Source organism: Diuraphis noxia, unplaced genomic scaffold, assembly GCF_037042655.1.
Source record: "Diuraphis noxia isolate RWA-SAM2 unplaced genomic scaffold, SU_Dnox_SAM2 contig0001, whole genome shotgun sequence".
Taxonomy (NCBI): domain Eukaryota; kingdom Metazoa; phylum Arthropoda; class Insecta; order Hemiptera; family Aphididae; genus Diuraphis; species Diuraphis noxia.
In genome coordinates, this window is record NW_028301711.1 from 77,716,015 (window position 1) to 77,741,849 (window position 25,835).

At 26.0% G+C, this 25,835-nt stretch overlaps 2 protein-coding genes and 1 pseudogene across 2 annotated transcripts; 1 reads left to right on the forward strand and 2 right to left on the reverse strand.

The window, feature by feature from the left end:
• Positions 1–25,835, reverse strand: part of LOC149061806 (uncharacterized) — a 340,578-nt pseudogene that overhangs the window by 258,733 nt on the left and 56,010 nt on the right.
• Positions 16,786–18,023, reverse strand: LOC149061831 (uncharacterized). The gene is made up of 4 exons (XM_089218106.1): positions 17,734–18,023; positions 17,301–17,560; positions 17,034–17,193; positions 16,786–16,919 (listed from the first exon to the last, which is right to left on the reverse strand). The coding sequence occupies exons 2-4, from the start codon at positions 17,481–17,483 to the stop codon at positions 16,801–16,803; spliced, it is 462 nt and encodes a 153-aa protein (XP_089074232.1). The 5' UTR covers positions 17,484–17,560; positions 17,734–18,023; the 3' UTR covers positions 16,786–16,800.
• LOC149061832 (52 kDa repressor of the inhibitor of the protein kinase-like) lies at positions 21,557–25,156 on the forward strand. Its single transcript, XM_089218089.1, has 12 exons — positions 21,557–21,696; positions 21,798–21,896; positions 22,114–22,206; positions 22,274–22,519; positions 22,618–22,736; positions 22,816–22,931; positions 23,036–23,395; positions 23,465–23,964; positions 24,055–24,213; positions 24,287–24,482; positions 24,570–24,901; positions 25,002–25,156. The coding sequence occupies exons 1-12, from the start codon at positions 21,598–21,600 to the stop codon at positions 25,113–25,115; spliced, it is 2,433 nt and encodes an 810-aa protein (XP_089074215.1). The 5' UTR covers positions 21,557–21,597; the 3' UTR covers positions 25,116–25,156.

Genomic DNA, 25,835 nt, shown 5'->3' on the forward strand with positions numbered 1-25,835 from the left:
CGATTTTGTAGGAAATTTTGTGCCCCATTGATTGGTAAAACTGTAATAGACGACCCATTTAAGTTCAATAAATTATAAAATTATATACATACTATGTTGACATTTGAATAATATGATACTTAAAAAAAATATCAATATTGCTTTATTCCTTAAAAGAAAATATAAATATAACATAACTTTAACCGTGGTCCTGAGGTCTCTATCATAATGGTTATGATATTATATTATATTATTTAATATATTATAACAAAGGCAAAATTTAAAAAAAAATTGTTTTAATATTTTCAATTTTACTTGATTTTTATAACTATAAGCTGAAGTTTTGACATGCTTTACCATACATTGTTATTTTTAATGTTTTTAGTATAATTAATGATTAATTTAAATCATTAATATATTAGGTTATACCTATACCTATATTTTATTTTAAGGTTAAATTAAACTAAACTGAAATTTATAGTTATTAATATGCATACCTGTAATACACCAAATTCAGTAGAAGATCCAAGGTTATTTAATGTCCATGTGTCATGCCAATGACGAACAGTCCTATACTTAGGGTTAATTGCATCAGCTAGTTCTTCAGAATTTATACCATATTCTAATTCCAATTTAGTTTCATGTATACTTATAGACTCTGATATGCCTATAGGTAATAAATATATAATTTGTATATTGAAAAAATGTAATTTATTCAATACTTTTTTTTTTAAGAATTTGCACACCATATTCAACATCACTACAGTTTTTTGTGTAATAGTTATCCATGTACAAAAATGTTATAACATAGGTAAACAAATTGCACCACTGTTTACCTACTTTGTTTACAACTCAAACACTCAGTTGTGAAAAATGAGTTAAAATTACAGTTTAAAACTAATTTTATATTAAATTATTTTATAATATGAGACAGAGTAATTGTACATAGCCACATAAGTACTTGTTTTTATTTTTCAAAATATTTAACTAATTAGCTCTAAAATAATATAGTATTATAACATGCAAAACTGTTAGATTCAATTTTTATTAATTCATTGTGATTAATTATTTATTTTTATAGGTATTTAAATAGTTAAATGTTTTCAATAAACATATATCTGAGGATACGGTATCTAAATATAACTGTTAAATATTATATTATTAACTTCCAGTTAAATAAATATATTTTGATTACCTATTATTTATCATAATTCATAGAAGAGAAAAATACTCACCTAAACCGTCATTGAAATAATTTTCAAATTTAATTCTAATTTCATTGGTTGGTCTTAAAAAATATAAAGCTTCAGCAGAACCTAAGCTATATGGTTATGTTCAATCACAAATATGATTGCTGGTAAACCATCCTATAATTGCAAATTATACTACAATTAACAAATTAAATAAATAAAAGTTGATTATGTAGTATATACTATATAGTAATAGTATATACAAAATAAATAAATATTTTTTCCAAATTCTAATAACTTAATTATGTAGTTATTTTTTAATAACTGGGCAAATTAGATGAGTGAAACTTATATAACTCACTCTAATATATTTATCCTTTTTTTTTTGTGTCCCTAGTACTTAATTTAATTTTTATATCAATTTGAGCTTTGCATTCTGTGTTTTTTGATCTACCTTTTTTGTTCTTCTCAATACTAACTTTATTAAATCCACTATGGTGACACATATACACTTTTCTATAACACAGTAATAATTATTTTGACTTAATAAAATAGGTGGATATAATATTGTAGTTATTAATAAATACTGCTGGTAGAAATATATAATACCTACATAAAACAGATATGTTGACTGATATTTTTGTTACATACATCACTATAAAGATGAGACAGTTTCAAATAAAATCAAGATGTTAAAAAAGTGGACAAAAGTAAAAAAAAGTTTTAAAATTGGTTCATACATAAATATATACCAAATATATTATGTATTAAAATATATATTTATTTGAATACATTGAACCTATTTTGTGTAAATATTAATATTTAATGCAGTGTTACTACTACCTATTAAATGTTATATAGCCGTATAATAATAGTTGTTTTATCAAATACAAAATATTAAAAATTACCTACCTATTAACTGTTATTATATCTATATGATTTAGTGCCTCGGTGGAACTATATACTATAATATAGGTAATTGACAATCGTTAAAAGAACGGTTTATATGGTGCAAATATGCATGGTTTAAAAATAAAAAAATATTCAATAATATCAAAAATAAAACGCATTTCAACGAAGGTGCAAAATAAAAACCTGTGCCAAATTTGTATACTATATATCATTTTTATTTTTATTGTAAACAGTATTAAATATTGATTGAGGCTCTTAAAAATAACCTCCTGGAATGACAGCTGGTCGACCAGTAAGTCTCCGTTCAACAGACAATACATTCATTGTATAATTTTGTGCCCTGTGAGCTCAATTGTGTATTTCAAATGATTGTTGTTTCCAAGAACCAGAGACCACCCAAAACTAAGTTTTACAGCAATGCATGCCTATACGTTTTCACAACAATATATGGCCACCCGCTGTCATATTGGCCGCCTCCACGAAACTGAACGATCTTTGTCTGTATTTGGTCTTGATAATATGGCTATGTGTCGTATATATTTATATTTATATACGAAAAGTTCACATCATATTTTGACGTTCATAATTTTCCTTTTGGGAATGTAATTCAAATTAAATACAAAATGAGAAATTTAAAAATTAAATAACTTTTTAACAGTTGAAACACTTGAAACTGCAATAATTGATTTTCACTAGATTTTACTTTAGCAACCAGATTTATGAGAAACTCGGATTTTGTTTTTTATGATCAGTGAGGGGGTAAACATTTTAGAAACAGACGACCAAATTTTAGTACAGTTTGAAATTAGTCCGAAATTAGTTACATACTCGTACTTAAAAAAAGGTTCCGGCAGAAAATTTCCCATTATGACATTCACCGGTAAGCGATCTTTGATAAAATGGGAAGTCAAAAACGTTGTCTTGGACGTTGAGCGGAAGGTGACGGTCAGCGCGTTGAGATTATTATCTTGTTTCGATCATGCCGGAGAATTATTTTAATTTATCATTTTTAAATTCCGAGTGGAGTGAAACAATGCATTATATTTATAATTATGTTTTTCTTCTATCTGTCTTTCACATTTACGGTATAAAAAAAGTTTTGATTTTTAAGTTTAGCATATTTTCTGTTAGAAATAGTTAATTTATTTGATATTTTTAAGAGATCAAAATTGAAAATTCTTTGTAAATTTTGAAAGCATCTTGAATAGTAAAAAAGTGAAAAAAATGGTAATTTTAACGCATATACGATTTTTAAAAGAATCGATTTTTTTTATGTAACCTGCAACTAAAAACCAAACGACTGTAGACACTTGATATTTTTATATCATGATATTTATATTTGAAATATAAAGGTAAATGAAACAAGACAAATGTTGTATATTAAGTTAAATAATATAGTTTATCTATTATGAATAACAAAATGATTAACATAATATTGCAGAATAATAATCTTTTTATTAATAGCATAGTATTATATACACACCCTGATATGTGATAAATTACATAAAAATAAAAATTATAGTAACCATAAACCTTATATGGCTTATATAAAATAATAATAATAATAATATTAATAATTAACTAATAACAAAATAAAAATAAAAATAGTATCCATCATAGACCTCATATGGCTTATATAAATCGTCCATTAATAGCTGGTGTAGGTAATCCACAATTTTCTGGATGGAGAACAAACAACTTTGTTATAAAAACTAATAAATCTGATTGTTGTGTAAAAACAAACAATGGAAGTATATTATTGATTGAAAACATAGCTACGTGTGAATCTTCTAAGATAATTATGGTGATTGGTAGATGTTATGAACAAAAAGTACCATTATTCCTACAACCATGTAGTTCAACTTTATTTGGAATTTACAAAGTTTCTAAATTAGGCGCTCTTCAAACATTTTATATTGATGATATTAAAGAAAAACTAGTTTGTTTGCCTTTAAATGAAAATATTGGATTGATGATAATAATTCCATTCATTCACAATCATGAATAATATTAATATTTACTAATATTGGTTAGACATTAACCATATATATTATAAAAAGTATGTATTTATTTGAACAAATCATTTCAATAAATATATTTTTAGGTCTTGGATTGTTGTATTATTTGTCGATGCCAATGTTATCCAACATGTTCCTAGAATTTGGCTTAAAAAAGTACAACATAAGAAGTCAGCTGTATCTAAAAAAAAATTATTATGTTGGTTTCCCTTTACTAAAACTGATTTTCCAAATACAAAAGTGCATTTCAAAAGAGACCAAATACAAAAAATGATACATAAATGTTATGTACCTAATAATACGGATGGAACATGGTTTAAATGTAAACATATTGCTGGTCCTTTTTGTGGGTATAATACTTTGTATATCTATAATGTCTTATGTTGAATTTCATTTAGATCACATTTTTATTTTAGACATATTACTAAATTTTTAAATATATTCTGTTATATATAGATAGTGAAATGCTTTCTAGAATGGTTGCAAAAGCCTGGTCTGACGAAAGCCAGAGTTGTGATGCATCTGAAGATTCATTTAGTGATGAAACTAGTGATGATAACAATACTGTCACTAAAAATGTAAGAAGTATTCGTAATAAGAAGAAGCTAAAACGTTTTTCACCAGATTTGTTTTCGAAGAAAGCTAAAACTTGTACTGAACATGATAAACCATCAATACTTTCAGAAATACCTAGTCCACCCAGTAGACCTTTAGCTGATCATAGCAATAAAAAAAAAGCTAAACATCAATCAAAATATGTAGAATCAGGTATATTATTATAATTAAATATTTTGTTTTGCTAAAACTATTCTCATATAAGTGGTTTTTAATATTTATTTGTAGTTACTAGTTGCAGTAATGAAATTGAACAAAATATGTCATTAACCACATCAACCAACATTGATTTGGATGAAAAATTATTAAATAACTTAATGAAAGAGAGTGATACTTTAGGTATGTTTTTTATTTGAATACTTAATACATTTCATAAAATAATATCATAGTGTTTCACTGGTATAGAATATTAAAAATGATGATATTATTTTATGCATATATAATATATATATATTATAGTAATAATATGCGATTCGTTTTAAGATATATTTTTAAATAACAATGAAACATCAAATGAAACTAACGATGTACTCAACAGAGAGAATGATTTGCAAATAAGCAATTATAATGACTGTATGCAAGGTAGATATACTATACCTATTTAATTGCACTTTTCAAAACATTTTATTCCACAATTCATTTTAATTAAACCAATATGCACTATATTATTATGCGGTATGTATTCATATTTTTTTTTTGAGAATAGGCAATACTGTGACAGAAAATCAGAGTTTTGAAAATAATTCTATTTATTTATGGTATATTTTATATTATTAAGGTATTTATTTACTTAAAATAATTATCCCGACCTAATCTAAACAATATTGTTTGTCTATATTAACCGATTCAATAAAGCTTAATAATGGTAATTTTGATATGCATATGAATAATGATATTATAGTCAATAATAACTACAAGCACTTAATATCAAGCGATGAAAAACAAAATGCAAACATAAATGACAGTCTGCTTACTTTGATTTGTATTACTAAGTAATTATAATAGTAAGTTATCAATGACAATTGTATATTAGGTATAATGACATGAGTTCCCTAATCTAACCTTTTTAAATTGTGCATATACTCGGCTAAAAAAATTAGCTGCTAGTTTTTTTTTTATTTATTCCCAACAGCTTATTTGTTTTACAAAATAATTATTGTGCATTCTAATATAATATGTATAATGTTATATATCCTATATAATATAATATAGGTAATATAATCAAGGAATAGGAATAGGAATATTATATTATATTATTACCTACTTAAAATATTATATTATTATGTTTCACTATAATATTATATAATAATGTTGAGTTGTACTATAAGTGGGAGCAGTTAAAAAAAGTTTATTTGATTTTGATGAAGACTGCAGCACCAATTCAATAAACGATGATGATGAGATAACTTATGATAATAATATGCATTTATCAGGTAATCAATTTTGTTTATAGATTTCAGTAACATTTTTTTTATTAAATTTTATAAAGTTTCAGTTGAAAAAGATCAAAACTCTTGTTGTTGTGATGCTGTAGAAAAATTTAAAAAAATAATACAGAGTAAAACATTTTTTTGTTTATATAAGCCATATGAGGTCTGTGAAGTATCCTATTTTTTTTTTTTACCAAATTTCCTTACTTTTGACACATCAATAATTTATTATGTATATTATCATTATAAGTAAATTATTAATAATATGTTTTTTTGTTTAGTGAGTAATCGCTAATTGAGAACACTCGATATCTTTGAGTAAGGTCCTGCAATTTGAAAACTGTTTTCTAGATGGTTGTTATGACATAAAAATACACATTTTAATGGCCTATGAACTTTTTTAACTTAATTAGATTTGCGCATGCGCAATACAACTTTTTTTTCTTAAATGACAACCACCTATTTTAACCACTGATATTTTTTTGCCTAATTTTTTAATGAATTTTAATAATTGAACCAACTTCCTAAGTCCAAAATTGATAAAGTTACAGCAAAACAACAAAAATACTGCAAAATAAAGATAAGGACATAAGGTTTCTTTTTATTTTTTTTTTACATCGTTAGTTTCATTTGATGTTTCATTGTTATTTAAAAATAAATCTTAAAAAGAATCACATATTATTACTATAATATATATTTATTATATATGCATAAAATAATATCATCATTTTTAATATTCTATACCAGTGAAACATTATGATATTATTTTATGAAATGTATTAAGTATTCAAATAAAAAACATACCTAAAGTATCACTCTCTTTCATTAAGATATTTAATAATTTTTCATCCAAATCAATGTTGGTTGATGTGGTTAATGACATATTTTGTTCAATTTCATTACTGCAACTAGTAACTACAAATAAATATTAAAAACCACTTATATGAGAATAGTTTTAGCAAAACAAAATATTTAATTATAATAATATACCTGATTCTACATATTTTGATTGATGTTTAGCTTTTTTTTTATTGCTATGATCAGCTAAAGGTCTACTGGGTGGACTAGGTATTTCTGAAAGTATTGATGGTTTATCATGTTCAGTACAAGTTTTAGCTTTCTTCGAAAACAAATCTGGTGAAAAACGTTTTAGCTTCTTCTTATTACGAATACTTCTTACATTTTTAGTGACAGTATTGTTATCATCACTAGTTTCATCACTAAATGAATCTTCAGATGCATCACAACTCTGGCTTTCGTCAGACCAGGCTTTTGCAACCATTCTAGAAAGCATTTCACTATCTATATATAACAGAATATATTTAAAAATTTAGTAATATGTCTAAAATAAAAATGTGATCTAAATGAAATTCAACATAAGACATTATAGATATACAAAGTATTATACCCACAAAAAGGACCAGCAATATGTTTACATTTAAACCATGTTCCATCCGTATTATTAGGTACATAACATTTATGTATCATTTTTTGTATTTGGTCTCTTTTGAAATGCACTTTTGTATTTGGAAAATCAGTTTTAGTAAAGGGAAACCAACATAATAATTTTTTTTTAGATACAGCTGACTTCTTATGTTGTACTTTTTTAAGCCAAATTCTAGGAACATGTTGGATAACATTGGCATCGACAAATAATACAACAATCCAAGACCTAAAAATATATTTATTGAAATGATTTGTTCAAATAAATACATACTTTTTATAATATATATGGTTAATGTCTAACCAATATTAGTAAATATTAATATTATTCATGATTGTGAATGAATGGAATTATTATCATCAATCCAATATTTTCATTTAAAGGCAAACAAACTAGTTTTTCTTTAATATCATCAATATAAAATGTTTGAAGAGCGCCTAATTTAGAAACTTTGTAAATTCCAAATAAAGTTGAACTACATGGTTGTAGGAATAATGGTACTTTTTGTTCATAACATCTACCAATCACCATAATTATCTTAGAAGATTCACACGTAGCTATGTTTTCAATCAATAATATACTTCCATTGTTTGTTTTTACACAACAATCAGATTTATTAGTTTTTATAACAAAGTTGTTTGTTCTCCATCCAGAAAATTGTGGATTACCTACACCAGCTATTAATGGACGATTTATATAAGCCATATGAGGTCTATGATGGATACTATTTTTATTTTTATTTTGTTATTAGTTAATTATTAATATTATTATTATTATTATTTTATATAAGCCATATAAGGTTTATGGTTACTATAATTTTTATTTTTATGTAATTTATCACATATCAGGGTGTGTATATAATACTATGCTATTAATAAAAAGATTATTATTCTGCAATATTATGTTAATCATTTTGTTATTCATAATAGATAAACTATATTATTTAACTTAATATACAACATTTGTCTTGTTTCATTTACCTTTATATTTCAAATATAAATATCATGATATAAAAATATCAAGTGTCTACAGTCGTTTGGTTTTTAGTTGCAGGTTACATAAAAAAAATCGATTCTTTTAAAAATCGTATATGCGTTAAAATTACCATTTTTTTCACTTTTTTACTATTCAAGATGCTTTCAAAATTTACAAAGAATTTTCAATTTTGATCTCTTAAAAATATCAAATAAATTAACTATTTCTAACAGAAAATATGCTAAACTTAAAAATCAAAACTTTTTTTATACCGTAAATGTGAAAGACAGATAGAAGAAAAACATAATTATAAATATAATGCATTGTTTCACTCCACTCGGAATTTAAAAATGATAAATTAAAATAATTCTCCGGCATGATCGAAACAAGATAATAATCTCAACGCGCTGACCGTCACCTTCCGCTCAACGTCCAAGACAACGTTTTTGACTTCCCATTTTATCAAAGATCGCTTACCGGTGAATGTCATAATGGGAAATTTTCTGCCGGAACCTTTTTTTAAGTACGAGTATGTAACTAATTTCGGACTAATTTCAAACTGTACTAAAATTTGGTCGTCTGTTTCTAAAATGTTTACCCCCTCACTGATCATAAAAAACAAAATCCGAGTTTCTCATAAATCTGGTTGCTAAAGTAAAATCTAGTGAAAATCAATTATTGCAGTTTCAAGTGTTTCAACTGTTAAAAAGTTATTTAATTTTTAAATTTCTCATTTTGTATTTAATTTGAATTACATTCCCAAAAGGAAAATTATGAACGTCAAAATATGATGTGAACTTTTCGTATATAAATATAAATATATACGACACATAGCCATATTATCAAGACCAAATACAGACAAAGATCGTTCAGTTTCGTGGAGGCGGCCAATATGACAGCGGGTGGCCATATATTGTTGTGAAAACGTATAGGCATGCATTGCTGTAAAACTTAGTTTTGGGTGGTCTCTGGTTCTTGGAAACAACAATCATTTGAAATACACAATTGAGCTCACAGGGCACAAAATTATACAATGAATGTATTGTCTGTTGAACGGAGACTTACTGGTCGACCAGCTGTCATTCCAGGAGGTTATTTTTAAGAGCCTCAATCAATATTTAATACTGTTTACAATAAAAATAAAAATGATATATAGTATACAAATTTGGCACAGGTTTTTATTTTGCACCTTCGTTGAAATGCGTTTTATTTTTGATATTATTGAATATTTTTTTATTTTTAAACCATGCATATTTGCACCATATAAACCGTTCTTTTAACGATTCTCAATTACCCGAGTAGCAAATTCAGTTCACATTGCGTGCTCTGCCATCAGTAAATGATTGTTAAAAGCACGGTGCAAATTCTCTTCACTGCACAGTGCAGAAGGTTGATTTGAATACCGAACTTTTATACAGAGAACACCGTGCATCATCCGCGCGTGTAAGCGTCAGTACACGGTGCTACTGTGAACATTTTAACCGTGCGTTAATGGTGCAGTTGTCGGTTCAAAAACGGAACCAAGGTGGTTTTTCAGACCGTGCATCATTAGTGAAGAAGTAAATTTATTAACTGTGCCACGGTGTAAAATATTACGGTGCTGTAATTGCTCAACGGTTTGTAATATTACCGTGCTTAGGTTTAGGTATATCTAAATATATATTTTATGCATAAAATATATTTTAAAATATAATATTTTACTATAACATTATTAAAACTAATTTATTGGTAAAAATAAACAAATATATCAATAAAATGCCAATTCATATTATGTTTGACTAATTACTTTATTAGCATAAATATAACATAATATTAAAAAAAAAAAAATAGTAAAAATAACTTTACACTTATCAATATATTATGTATATATAATTATTTTGCATGTCTTAAGTAGTTATCAACTACTTTATGGAATGTTGTTTCATCCGACGCCGTTTTTATTAAACCAGATAAAGCCTCTAGAAAAATAAATAAAAATAATTAATATAGGTAATTCTTAAAACAATTATCTATTTTTTTTTTCAGTAAAAAATTAAATATCATATATATATTATATATATAAATATATTATAAAACTTTTTTTTAGCAGTTAAATCAATATCAAAAATCTAAACACAATATTTTTAAAATCAATTTGAAAACAACACCCTATTTAGTATTTATTTATGGTTTTAATTCAAGCATCAATACTAATAATACTATATTTCAGCGGTTCCCAAACTGTGTGGCGCGCCACCCAAAGGAGGCGCGAGCACTTAACAAGGGCGGCGCGGCGCGCGGTTGGAATTTTACACATATTGTTATTCTTAGATGTTAGATCAATTATTTTAGATCCGATAAAAATATTGTTGAAACTATTATTTTGTATAGAATAAAATATTAAGTTTACTGTTTTTTTTGTCATCAAAATTTAAATTTAAAACTAATAAATATTATATATTAAACTATTTTAAACCTATTTTATTGAATATTCTTTAGGGGAGGCGTGAAAAAAAATGTTTAATTATTAGGGAGCCTTGAATAAAAAAAGTTTGGGAACCGCTGCTATATTTTATATAATAACACTTTTGCTTGGAGTTTTTTTTCTATAACTTCATTCTATACAAATATTAAGAATAAATTTTTTTTTATTTACCACGTATTACATTGTATAACTCCAGCACAACAAATTTTTTTTTGTTTTTCCTCTATAGCTATAATGGCATAGTACCTCATTATAAAAACATGCATCAATTGAACCTCTTATTGCTGCACTTTTTCTGCTTCGGTAACGCGTTGATTTACTTAAGTGGATATTAGGCCTAAAGTAAATTTAATACAGTGAACAATAATTTAAATAATTTAAATTATATATTACTTGAATACATAAAATACATCAATGATCAATACCTATTAGTTATTACCAATACCTAAGTACCTACCTATTAATGAGTAGATATATCTAATAAAACAATATCTACTTTAGTACTTTATTAATGTCTCAAAAAATTATGATTAGGAAGCTATAATTGTACCGCTTAATACTTGTATAGTTGTATATTATGTCAATAGCATAACTTAAATCATAACTAAAAAATACATACTACAATAATTATTATTTTTTATTTATTAATTATTTTTGGTGGGTATAATTAAAAAAGTAAAGTAGAGCAAAAAAAATAGGTAATGTTTTAATCATAGAATCTCAAATAGTTGAATTGATTAAAAGCATTAAGTATTATGAAAATGAAAACAATGTATAATTATTTTAAACATTCATTTAAATAGATCTTAATATCTTATATACCTATATACTATCTACTTATAGATATTCTTTACATTGGTAGGCATGTATACATGTACTGCTATAGCAGTTAAGAATAGTAATATTCATAATCTAATTGATATAAATAAAATCAAACAAATATTCAACTTTTCTTTTTGACAGATACCATACCAATAATAATAATAATAATAATAATATACCTGTAGTATAATTTATAAAGTTATAACTTATAAGTATCTACCTACCTAAATATAAATGTCCATTTATAGACTGACAGGTATACTATAAATAGTAGTGAATACTGATAAGCAGTGTTAAGGAGTAACCACGAGTAACTATATACGTATTATCACTATTATCTTAAGTTAATAGGAAATTAGGAAGTTTACAGGAATCTTTAAGTACTTTGATGGTAAATTAATTTCCAGTAATTTAGTTTTTTTTTTATAGTAAAATTACTAAATTACTCGTTACTTTTTCTTGTTTAATACATTCAAATAAACACTTATCTGAGAAATAATTTAATGTTAGTTAATAGTATTAGTAGGTACTTAATTATTTCCGATTGCAACTAAGATCAAATGCTAATAAGATTGTATATTGTAGGTACATGACATAAAAATATATTATAATATGTAAAACATAATAGGTATGTAAATATATAAACACAAGAAATCACATGTTTAATATATACCTAATCTGTTATAGTATATATTAGTACAATATAGTATATGTTTATTATATTATATATACCTGCACATTTTTATTAATTATTTTCTATTTCTTTTATCCATTCTTTATAAAGTCATTTTACAATAAATACAGCTTAATATTAACATAATATATTATATTGTAAATATATACTTACATTTTTAAATGAAATCAGTTTAATTGTCGTATATACTGTATATATAATTGTGTAAATGACGAACTATGATGATGTACCTACGTTGAATAACTATAATAGGTAATAATAAAATAAGTAAAATGCACTCAAATATTGAAATGAATAGACTTTTTTAGTGATAACAAAACGCGAGGTTATAATATTATATAATAACGGCATATCAATCATCGTTGTAATACTTCTTTATATTTTTTAACCGTTGAACAATAGGAGCACCGTAATAAAATACATGGTTGCTCGATAATTGAACCGTGCTTTTTTGACACCCAAGCACTCAATGTGAACCCAAATATAGGTTTAATTTAAACATTGCCATTTTCACCGTAACATTTTACACCCTCACATGTGTTTTGAACCTAAACAAATTATTTTTGTCCCCTTGCACTGTGTCTGCACGGTGCTTTAAGCACGGTTCTTCGACACCGACTCTGCATTACAAATTTGCTACTCGGGTACCTATATTATAGTATATAGTTCCACCGAGGCACTAAATCATATAGATATAATAACAGTTAATAGGTAGGTAATTTTTAATATTTTGTATTTGATAAAACAACTATTATTATACGGCTATATAACATTTAATAGGTAGTAGTAACACTGCATTAAATATTAATATTTACACAAAATAGGTTCAATGTACTCTACATGACTTTTGTTACTTTTAAATTGCGCCGAAGACAGTGTATGGTTTTCGTGTTTAATATTTTACAATACGTACATTTAAAATCAATTGATCAATTGTTATAATACCTTTAAATTTTTCCTTTTTTTCCACACACTCACACTCCCATATAATTTTGTTATGTATACATGAGGGCTCTCGTTTAGTCACATTAATAGTTCACAGAAAGCAGAATTAGTTAATCGTTGTGTAGACCTTCTAACTAAAACTGGAGTAACAATTGTCTCTCTTACGTTTGATGGATGCCCAACCAACATAAATATGGTCAAAATTCTTGGTTGTGGTTTGGATGCAGACAAATTCATATAAAATGCTGAATAAAGCTAAATATTTGAGACTCATGGATGTAAGTGATGGAGAATCGTCTTTACTTAATGAAAGTGAGTCAGTTGGTCAAAATGAAACTTTGCCAATGGAACAAAATATAAACAATGAAACCGACAATAATGTTTTTAAGTGGCCTCATGAGGCAATACTTTTTTTTATTGAGGAGTACAGAAAAATAACTGATGATTTTTATTCGGGTCGGATATCTCAAAAAAATAATTGGCTAAATATAGCTGAGGAATTATTGAAAAAGAAGCATCATGTTACTGGTCCACAATGCCAGTCGAAATTTAACACCTTAAAAAGATCGTATACATCTATAAAGGATCATAATGGAAAGTCAGGGAATGGGGTCCAAAACATGGGCCTATTACAATTTAATGGATAGTTTGATTGGTTCCAAGCCCTGTATTCCACCAGTTTCCACTGCATCATCGACTGGTAAACGTGTTTATTCTACAACAGAAGAATCTTCTCTTATCGCTACTAACGCCAATGGTCATTATCAACTAAAGAAAAAATTAAATCATATGCCGTCAGTGGATAAAGTTATATTTGCTATAGAAGAGAACAGAAAAATATCTGTGGAAAATAGAGACAAGACACATAAAGAAAAAGTTGAACAATAAAAAGAGGCTCTTGATGGTCTTCGAGCCAGTAATGGAAAAAAATACATGATCTGTTATTCATTATTTATTTTAAAGTAAGTTATTTTATTTCAAAGACATATTATGTACTGTATAATAATAATCAAAAATATGGTAATAATCATAAATTTGTATTGTATAATTATGATTTAGGACATAACATGATTCTTTTTGAAAACATGATTCAGTTTGCATCTCTTTAGGAGTTAGGACTCGGCCCAAATTTGATCCACCACAAATGACGATAATTATGATTGTTTAAAATGTTCATAAACGCCTCCAGCCACTTGAATACCAAAATTAGTAATATTTTTCACATTTATCGTTGGTCCATCCGTTATTATTTTACCCCTATAATATGGGTTAAATTATTAAATCGGAAGTTTTACTATGATTTCTGAATCGATGTTAACCTTTTAAAATCTTTGCAAAAAAGATAATATTAAAAATAGTTGTACAATAAATTTATTTATTTATATAATTTATTTTAGGTACCTTAAATTTTTGCTCGAACGTTGAATTTGGCTCATCATTTAAATTATTGTGCCTTAGAATAATTTTATATATAGTAGCATTTCCAGAGGTTTTGCACACAAATGATATATATTCATATCCATCAAGGTTTAATTGTGTCGATGACATCGAGGCAATAGGCGTAACTAGACCTTAAAGTTAGGGTGGCTTCAGCCCTAGAATTTTTATAATAAGTAAATTAAGTGGGGGGCTCCACCACCCCCCCCCCCCCAACACATCCCACAAACAAATTATTCATTATTATTTATAAAACAAATGATAAACAAAATGGTATTGATGTTAAATATTTATATATTAACATATTATTCCAATTTACAGCTTAAGCCTCCGCTCAGTATTAGAAAATTTATTTAAAATATTTTCTTTGTTGAGAACGTTTGACAAATCTCTTTCAATTGCTATGATAGATAGCTTAGAAAATCTATTTGGTAACATGGTTGACCTTATTTTTATTCGACGCATTGCTGAGAATGTTCTCTCACAAGATGCGGAACTCGTTGGAACTGAAGCCGCTTTAAATGTTCCTGAGGATTGTTAATATTTTTCAATTGATCATAACAATTTTTTGCTACCAGCTCAGATTTTAAGTCAATTTCATTAATATTTAATAAAGCCTGAAAACATAAGAAAACAAAATCTAACTAATAATATAATATTAATGAATACATTTTTAAATATATAGTATATAACTTTTTGAAAGGCGCCCTTAATCAAATGCTCCATAATAGATTTAATACTTTTTATACTTACCTACATATTTTGTTTGAAATTCTTATATTTATGAATAGGTATAAAGGACGGCAAAACTTATTTGGATACAATTTATAGACGTATCGGCTGTAACACATAATTTTTTGGTTTACCCGAGATAATGATTATATTATATCATTGTATATTATTTTTTAATTATTTGTAATATAATGATAAAAACTAGAAAGTGGAGTAAAATCTATAAAAAAAATATATATAACAGAATATTCCGTCATAGATAATTATTAATTTAGTCATTTAGCTATATTATTGTCAATTTTAATAAATATTACGCTAAAATTTATAAAATATTCGTATCTTAAAAGCGCCCCTAAAAAAGTAGCGCCCCGGGCAACCGCCCGGTTCACCCGTATCTTGGGCCGGCACTGCTAATAACATGTATTATAAATAGGTATAATAAATTACTTAGGTATTTTTTAAAACCCGAAGTTTATTTACATTTTGCATTGTTCGTTTTCCACTGTTTGCATTTAGCCACTTGCATTCTTTGTATAATTTTATTCTTAAAAGTAGTTCAATTACATATTGAAAGTGTTCTTTACTACTTATACTTACATTTCGTTGGTACTTAATTATTTGCAAATTTCCATTTAATACTTAAAAATTATAATAGCATTATAGTACCCATAAAAATAAAACTATTTTTGAAAATGATTTACATGTTAAATACGGAAGTATTACGACTTTCGGATCCACAGACCACAATAATATATTCCACCTACAGTGTAACTGCTAACTCTATATATATATATATATATATATTATATATATACCTATATATTTACTGTTTGATTTACTATACTTTATGATATAATTATTCATGTATAATAATATTAATAAAATTATAATAAATGAAAATTTATAAAATTGCAGAACCACTAAATTTATATAATATAATATATTGAATAGACAAAAAATGCATTCTTATATTGTATGAAATTATTAACATTGAACCAATAAAAATTAAAAAATTAACACTTTTTAGTATTAGTATAATGAAAATAATAATAAAAATTATAAATATATATATATATTTACTATTTGATTTATTATACTTTATGATATATCCATGTATAATAAATGTAAATAAGATTATAATAATTATATAATAAGTAGAAGTTGTTTGATGTTGAATGGAGCTTGGGCAAGGACATACTTAATTACTTCTTCCATTTCATTCTGAGTAACATTTTTAAACTTGGGTTGGTTTTTAACAGCATCTGATAAATAATTTTAATTACACTGAATTAAAACTATGTACAGCAATAATATTATAATATAAACATTTAACATATATTATTGTTATATTTGAGATAAAATTATATTCATCTTACCAAAAATAATAGGACAAATCATTTGGTCTGAAAATTTGGTTTTTCCTTTTTTACCAGAATATGAAAAAAATTTTAACAGTTCATCGGTAAAAAGTTTAGCCATTATTCTCTTAATCATCGCCTTAAAATGTTTTCCTCCTATATATGTTAGTTGATTTCTCTACAATACAAAAGAAAATATATAATATATACTACTAAATATTATTTAAATTATAAACGACATATTAAATAACATATATAGGCGGCGTAAGTTGTTATTATACTTACCACATTATTACAAAATATTTCATCTCCAGATAATTTCTGATTAAATGCATTTAAATCTGAGATATTGTTCAAAGGTAAACCAGGTATATCTTGTAAGTATGTATTTTTGTTATTATTAGCTGTTTGCAAGATATTACTGAGATTTTGAGTTTCCAAATTTTCTATTCGTTGACCTAATTCCATTTGGTTGCTTACAATTCTCCTCAGTTCATGTTTAATGAAGGATAATTTGTATAGGACTTCTTTTTGAAATTCTGTATCTGAAAAAAAAAATTTCAAAATTAAAGTTATTAATAATAAATCTTATTTATACATTATTTTACTATGTAAGAATGAGAAATGTCTTAGTTTTATTAACATTTAACTATAAATAAATTCTTAAATAATAATAAATTTAGTATAATATTATAATAGTATTATTATATAGAATAACCAGGGTTTATCGGTGATGTATTTAAGTCCAATTCTCTTTTTCCATTTGTTATAATCAACTGTTTAGCAGTGGAGCTTTGTTTGTCTAGAATATATAAAATTATATTAAGCAATGATGGTTTTCAATTAAAGTATAAACATATAGAATACAATGTTTCCTATACACACCAAAGGTTCCCAAACTATTGTTTGGTTCATAGAATCTATAAAGAAAAATATTTGGTTTACGACTCCCAGGAAAGATATAAAATAAAAAGTTATATTTATAACTGTATTTAATTATTTAATCATTGAAACTATTATTCATATTTTATTATATAATAAAAATAATTTATTTGAATAGTGTGTTTGTATTAAAGTTTAAAATTATAATCAAATGCGCAATCTGTCTAAAAATTTATGTGTACACTGCATTTTTAGATAGTGCCTCACAGTTTATATATTATATATTATATATAATATATAATACAATAAATAAATAATGAAATTGTATTCTACATAATTATTATATGATACATACAAAATTATATGTATTGATAAAGTTAGAATAATAATGAATGAATTAAATTATTTTATAATATCTCACTTCATATCTATATTATATGTATAACACCTTAAAATAATTATATTATGATTTATGATACATAATTGTATATTTTAATCCAGCAAAAAAATTTTAATTCTACAATTTACATTAAAGATGATACTTAATTTTGTAGTTGAGGTGTGTGTAACGACTACGACCAACATCTAAAATTTAAAAATATTATTTTGTTTTTTAATTTTCAGTAATATGAATTCAAACAATAGACAATTTTTAAATTACCACATATCAGTTTATACAGCATAGAACTCTTAATTGCATATTTTTTTTCCACCGCATTTGATGGTTTCCTACCAGTGAAGGAAATTAATACACCAATGTTGTCACTGAATAAGTGATCTAAGGATGACTTCATAAATGTAGTGTCGTCTAACCCTCTAAAACTGCTGATCCTCTTTGCCTGTAATAATATGGTACTAGTTTAAAATTATTAACTGTGTTTATAATAAAACATTAATATTATGTTACGTGTCACTAACAATCAATATTATACAATTTTAATGATTAATATATAATTTAAGATTAAATTTGTTTTTGGTTGTTTTCTATGATTTCAAACTTTTGAGCCATTTGAACTTGAGATTTGATAAGAAACTTCAAAGCGCCTTCAATGTTGAATTGTTCATTAACTGTAAAGTAAATTTATTATTATTATAACAATTATAAATACTTATGTAAAAATATTACCCTTAATCGGAGTTTTGATACATCCTACTTCAACTGAATTTGTTGGACTTACAGCAACAACTGCTTGCTTGGCCATTTCCGAATATAATTTAAGTAACAAAATATTAAATATTTAGAATTAATATACTTTTATAGTAGTGTACTTAATTATTTTTCTTTGGAGTTTCATTGTGTTCCATGTCGTTTGGGAATAAATCAAAAGAAGTTGTTGATGTAGACGGACTAACATTAAACGTCACAATGCTATTTCCTTAAAAAAATTTGAATTAAATGAAATAAATTCTAAATATTATCAAGATTTAAATAAATAAAGTAATATTAACAATTAATTTTCTTAGTAGTTTTACCACGTGCAACTTATTATGGAAAAAATCAGTTGAGTTGGTTGATTCTGTTATAGGACTTATTTTTGATGAAGTAATTTGATTATCTGTTTCTTATAGGTATAAATGTAAAAAAATTGATTAATAGTTCAAAATTGTATTAAATTAAGTTTTACTAATTACTTTTGATTGGAGTATCATCATTATCACTGCTAAACAAAAGATCATTAGATGATTTAAATTGTTCGGAGTTATTCAGAGAAGTAAAGGCTACAACTTTATTAACATTTTTATTATTGCACCACTTTAGAGCTTTTTCATTTAAACCTGAAAATTATAACAAAATAATTCAGTGATAAATATATACATTTATACTTATAGTTGCAATATTAATACTATAACAAAAGCTCTAAAAAAATTTGCAAATTAATAGTTTTTATCATAATTTATTATAAATTAACATTATTTTTGTACTTATGCTTACTTTTAATGGGTTCCATAGACGATGATATGAGATTTGCACATGTATGATTTCCTATTAAAAAAAAAAAAAAACAATGTTATATTGATCATTGTATAATATAGGTGTTTCATAATTTTAGTAGACAATTTATAAAATAATTTAATATTATCCTCACTCATACATGTAGACTGTAGTCATGGATGACATTCATCAGATGTACATCACATTCAAACAACCTGTATAATTTTATCATAGATTTTTAAATAGTGTATTATAATTTATAACAAAATAAATAAACAAATCCATTGAATAAATTATAATAAAATTAGAGTGTTAATATCAATTGATGACTTGAAATTTTTTGAATAAACTGTATGACAGCTAAAATGTTATTTCTAATTTAACTTAGAAAATCACAATGTCCTACCTTTTTTTATAAGAGGTTGTGTAAAACATTTTGGTGGTTTTGGAAGGTTAGGTAACTTAGGTCTATGTTTTTAACTGAAACAAATTATAGTATAGACACCGTGCAGGCCGACGCAAACGCTCTGGGTGGTCTACTGTCTAAGTTTTAGTGTATAGCGCCTAGAGTCTAGACGACCGGACAATATTATATTTAGAGACTTATACTTATTGTAATAGTGTGTACTGTGTAGATTATTCATATTATAAAAATAGTATAATACAGAATACCTGTAACCTATTACCAATTCCAAAAAATATTTAAAATATTAAATTGTTTTATAGAATTATTTGGTAAATAATAATATTCCAGTTGAATTCCAAAGGAAGCCGAGATCTCTTGATGAATATAAACACTGGAAAGCAGTTGAATTTAGAACATTTCTTCTTTATATTGGACCAATATTGTTCTTAAAAATAAAATATCAATGGACACATATCAACATTTCCTTACATTACATGTTGCCATAACAATATTGTGCAGCAGAGAAATTACTGAAGAAAATTTATTTTATGCCGAAAACCTGTTGAAACATTTTGTAACTACATTTAAAATAATGTATGGGGTTCATAACCTTAGTCACAATGTACGCGGATTAATTCATCTTGCCGAAGATTGTAGAATGTATGGTTCATTGGATACATTTTCAGCATTTCGCTTTGAAAATCATATGCAGCAGCTACTAAAGCTTATAAGAACATATAGTTATCCAATACGGCAAGTAGTTAGAAGACTAAGTGAGATAGGTGACAAACCCACTCCAGAACTTGAAAAAGACATAGATGTAATTATGCGGTCCAGTGGCGTAGTTATGGGGGGGGGGGGGATGATGGGGATAGATCCCCCCCAGAGCCTTTTTTTTTTTAAATGTTTAATGTATTGACATATAAAATATATATTATAATAATATAATAAAATATATTATAATTACGGATTTAATTCACCATGTCCTTATCTTGGCTCTCAAATTATATATTTCGTCTATCATATTATCATTCATGATACATTCATACAATCATACGTGAAACGCAATACCATAGATTAACCAAGTGTTTTTCCTACAAATTTCTATTTATAGACATCTGTGGTTTTTTCGATACGTAATAATTGTGATGATAAACTGATAACCACTGTCCACTGACTCGACAACCAACGACCGTTGTTTGATGTGACGATGTCTTTTACTACCCACGTAATATTATAGTTATTAGTTAATAGTTTTACATAGTTTTCTGTTTGTTTTTGTTGACGCCTCTGTGACTGTTTATGTTAAAATTTATATTACCATAACTGTTGCTACACGCCTACACATTTAGTATTTTAGTATGAATATCACTAATAAGCATGAGATTAACAAAAGAAAGAATAATATTCTTTCTTTTTTTGTAAAAAAATCAAAAGCTGACGAAGTAAACGAAGATGAGGTAAGATCAGTGTTACATTTAAAAATGAACTTTTAGTAATATTATTTATATAAGTTATAATTATATCAATTTGTTCTATTTAATTAAAAATATAAAACAAGAATAAGCCGAATGAGCCTTCAGTTAATAATGAATCAACTGAGTTAACTTCAATTGAGGATAGTGATGGTCGTGGTCTCCCATCTCAAGTTCCAATTAATGTAAGTACTTACTTTCTCTCATTTTGATCAAAATTATTGGTTCATACTAACAATTTGCATGTATTTATGATTTTATATTTTTTATATTTTGGTTATCAACATTTCCACATAATGTATTGCGCTTGAGCTCGTTGTAAGCATATGTTTTAGAGTTTAGTTATTAATTTATTATACATTTTATAATATGCTTATTGCCTTATGTGTATTTATATAAAAGATTGAAGAACCCTTGAACATACAGCAATATCACAAAAATGATGTAGGTTTATTCATACAAAGAAATTCAATTTCTGATGAAGATAAACATCTTGTAAGAATAATAATTTTATATCAAAAATTCAAAATTGTATAACTACATAAACAAAAATTTATTTTAGATTCTAACTAACGTGTGGGTTCCTCCATCTAACTATAAATTTCCCATAAGTGAAAAAAACAAAAAACGTGGCTTGAGGTTTCAGTACAAGTGGCTTACAGAGTATAATTGGCTGTCATATTCTGAACTTAAAAATGGAGCTTTCTGCAAACATTGCGTAATTTTTGCTAAAACTGGTGGAATCAATAGTCAGCCATTAGGACAGCTTGTAATTAAAGCCTTAAATGAATGGAAAAATGCTAAGGAGGTAGTTGTAATATGCACTTATTGCATGCTTTTTTATTTATATGCCTTGGCGGTATATTGTACACCTAATATATTTATTATTGTTTATTTTCATTTCAGATTTTTCGTACCCATTCACAAAGGAGTTATCATCAATCTTCCATTTTGGATTCTGACAATTTTTTAAATATATATTCTCATAAAGAATTGTCAATAATTGATCGACTGGATTCCGAAAGGTATACAATGACATGAGTCATGTTAATTATTTATTATTTGTCAATATATATTTATGATATTTTTTTAAAATTCTAATAGAACAAAGCAAATTAAGTCAAATAGGAGCCGCCTTGTACCAATTATTGAATGTATAATATTGTGTGGTCGTCAAGAGCTAGCATTGCGTGGACATAATGATTCTGGGAGCATATATGGTTAGTATTTGTTTTATACATTTATTTATTTCACCATAGCTTTTTGTATATAATATATTTGATATATTTTTGTATCACTTAAATGTAAGTCATTTATGTTACAGATTTTGATAATATAAATCAAGGCAATTTTAGAGCCATTTTAAAATACCGTGCTGATGGCGATGGCTATTTAAAAAGTATTTTACAGAAAGAAGGCAGAAATAAATTCATTTGTCCCCAAATTCAGAATGAAATAATTTCAGTGTGTGGTGATGTAATTTTGAAAAAGATTGTGAATCAAGTCAATGACTCAAAATGTTTTACTGTGTTGGCTGATGAAACCACTGATATATCAGTGGTTGAACAGTTAGCCTTGTGTGTTAGATATGTTGACAAAAATAAAAATGTGAATGAAGATTTTTTAAAATTTATTCCTGTTCAAAGCTTGACAGGCAAAAATTTAGCAGATTCTATATTGAATGGTAATTGAAAAAAATATGGCTTACATTTTTTAAAACAATTTATTTTGATATTTTAATTTGGTATAATAGGATTGATGAGTTGTGGGGTTGACTGCAACTATTTATATGGACAAGGTTACGATGGTGCAAGTAATATGGCAGGCCACATGCAAGGCGTTCAAGCCCACGTTAGAGCAATGTATCCTAAAGCATTGTACATACATTGTGCAGCTCATTCTTTAAACTTAGCTGTCTCAACTGCTAGTAATATTAAACCTATAAGGAATTGTTTGGGAATTATAGAGAAGTTGTACGTTTTTTTCAATACACCCAAACGTAACAATGTTCTGCTGTCTTGTATTGAAAATAGTGATACTGATATGAAAGTGAAAACTCTTAAACGTCTTTGTGCCACAAGATGGGTACAAAGATATGATGCGGTTCATGATTTTGTTGAGCTATTTGAGTTTGTCTTAGAAGCATTAGAGACAATTTCAGAGTGGAATGATTCATCAGGTTCTACTACAGATGCAAATTTACTACTTAAAGCTATGGATTCTGAGTTTATAGTGTCAGTCTATGTTGTTAAGGTATTTTTTTTTTTTATAAATATTGAAATTAAAACAAGTATCTATAGGTAAAAATTATGGAATTAAAAATGTAATTTCTTATGTATTTAGCTGTTGTTTTCATTTGGTCTTCCTTTATGTAAGCAATTGCAAAAAGAAAGGATTGATTTAAAGGAAGCAGTTGACCTGACAAAAGACATTGTTTCAGAATTGAAATCTATGAGAAGTGAATGTGATAACGAGTTCAACAAAATATTCCTACAAGCAAAGGTTAAAAAAATTACACAAATATATGTTAAGTATATACTAGTTATTTATATAAACATTTAAAAAAAAAAAATAGGCAATGGCTGTTAAAATGGATATTGAGTTGACAGTCAAACGGTTGAATAAAAGACAAACAAATCGAGCAAATCCATTGTCTGATCAACAAATGGATGCGGAAACTTACTACAAAATAACTGTTTTTATACCATATGTTGATTATTTCATAATTGAATTGGAAAATAGATTTTTGGCACACTCAGACATTTTCAAAGGTAGTTTAATAATATAATATTATTATTATATAGTAATATTAACAAATATTATTTATTAGTGTATTTGAAATTGTTTTACATTTTTAGGGTTTGAAAGTTTATTTTCTTCTAATACAATTTTGACTGAAGTTGAAGAAACTTCATTTAAGAAATTGGTTGAATTTTACCAACCAGATGTGGAAAACTTAGATATTTTACTGGTTGAGCTAAAGTTGTGGAGGCGCAAACTAAGCAGATCATCTTATACTGTATCAAAATCAGCTCTTAAAGCGCTTATTGAATGTGATGCTAATCTATTTCCTAATATATTTATATTAATCAAAATTTTATGTACATTGCCTGTATCCACTACAACACCTGAGCGGATGTTTTCATCCCTAAAAAGAATAAAAACATATTTAAGAAATACCATGTCTGAAGTAAGACTAAAAATCATTAACTTTTTATTCATTGTCATAAAACGATTGTCATTACATTTTCATAATAATTACTTAATAATCCTTATTTGTTATTAAACAGGATCGATTGAATGGATTAACTATGTTGGCTGTCCACAAAAACGTACACATTGACACAGAGGAGATAATAAACGAGTTAGCCAAAAAACCAAGGAAATTGGATTTTATTTTATAAATTATAAAATTTATGGAAATAAAATTTTTGTATTAATTTAACTGTGTATAGAATTATGTTTAAAAAACAAACCTGTTAGGGAGGTGTGGGGGACTTTGGCCTCCACTTCACGTTTATCCAATTAATTAAATATCCCCCCCCCCCAGAACCAAATCATAACTACGCCACTGATGTGGTCACAACATAAGAATGAGCCAATGCTGTTTTCATGTCGTCCACCCCAATTAAAAAAAATAAAAATAAATGGTTTAACATTTACAGCCAATAGTTCAAAAGATTGGTGCTGCCATACAATATGTGATTCTTTTGTACTTATTGAAAATATTGCATATCAATCAAAACAACTAGTCATTATAGGAAAACTGCAGTTTTTGGTAAAATCAGAATTATATAAATATCCATGCAAATCTTCATACCTCAAAATTTATCAATTAAGTAATTTATCAGAGAATTTAAAATTTGAAAAGTTGAAACTATTGTAAACAAATATTTTGTGTATAAAAATTGAAAATGGAACATTTGCCGCCTTTCCTATGGTTCATAGTGAAATTAGTGAAAAACAAAATATTTAATATTTTAATGTAATCAAAACAATAATTTAATATATTATATTTGTAAATTTAATATTTGTATTTGTTTGTGTTAAATTTTTAAATAATCACGGCCACTGCTGTCTACTAGCTTTGATGATATTTTTTTACATTTATGTAATATTATATG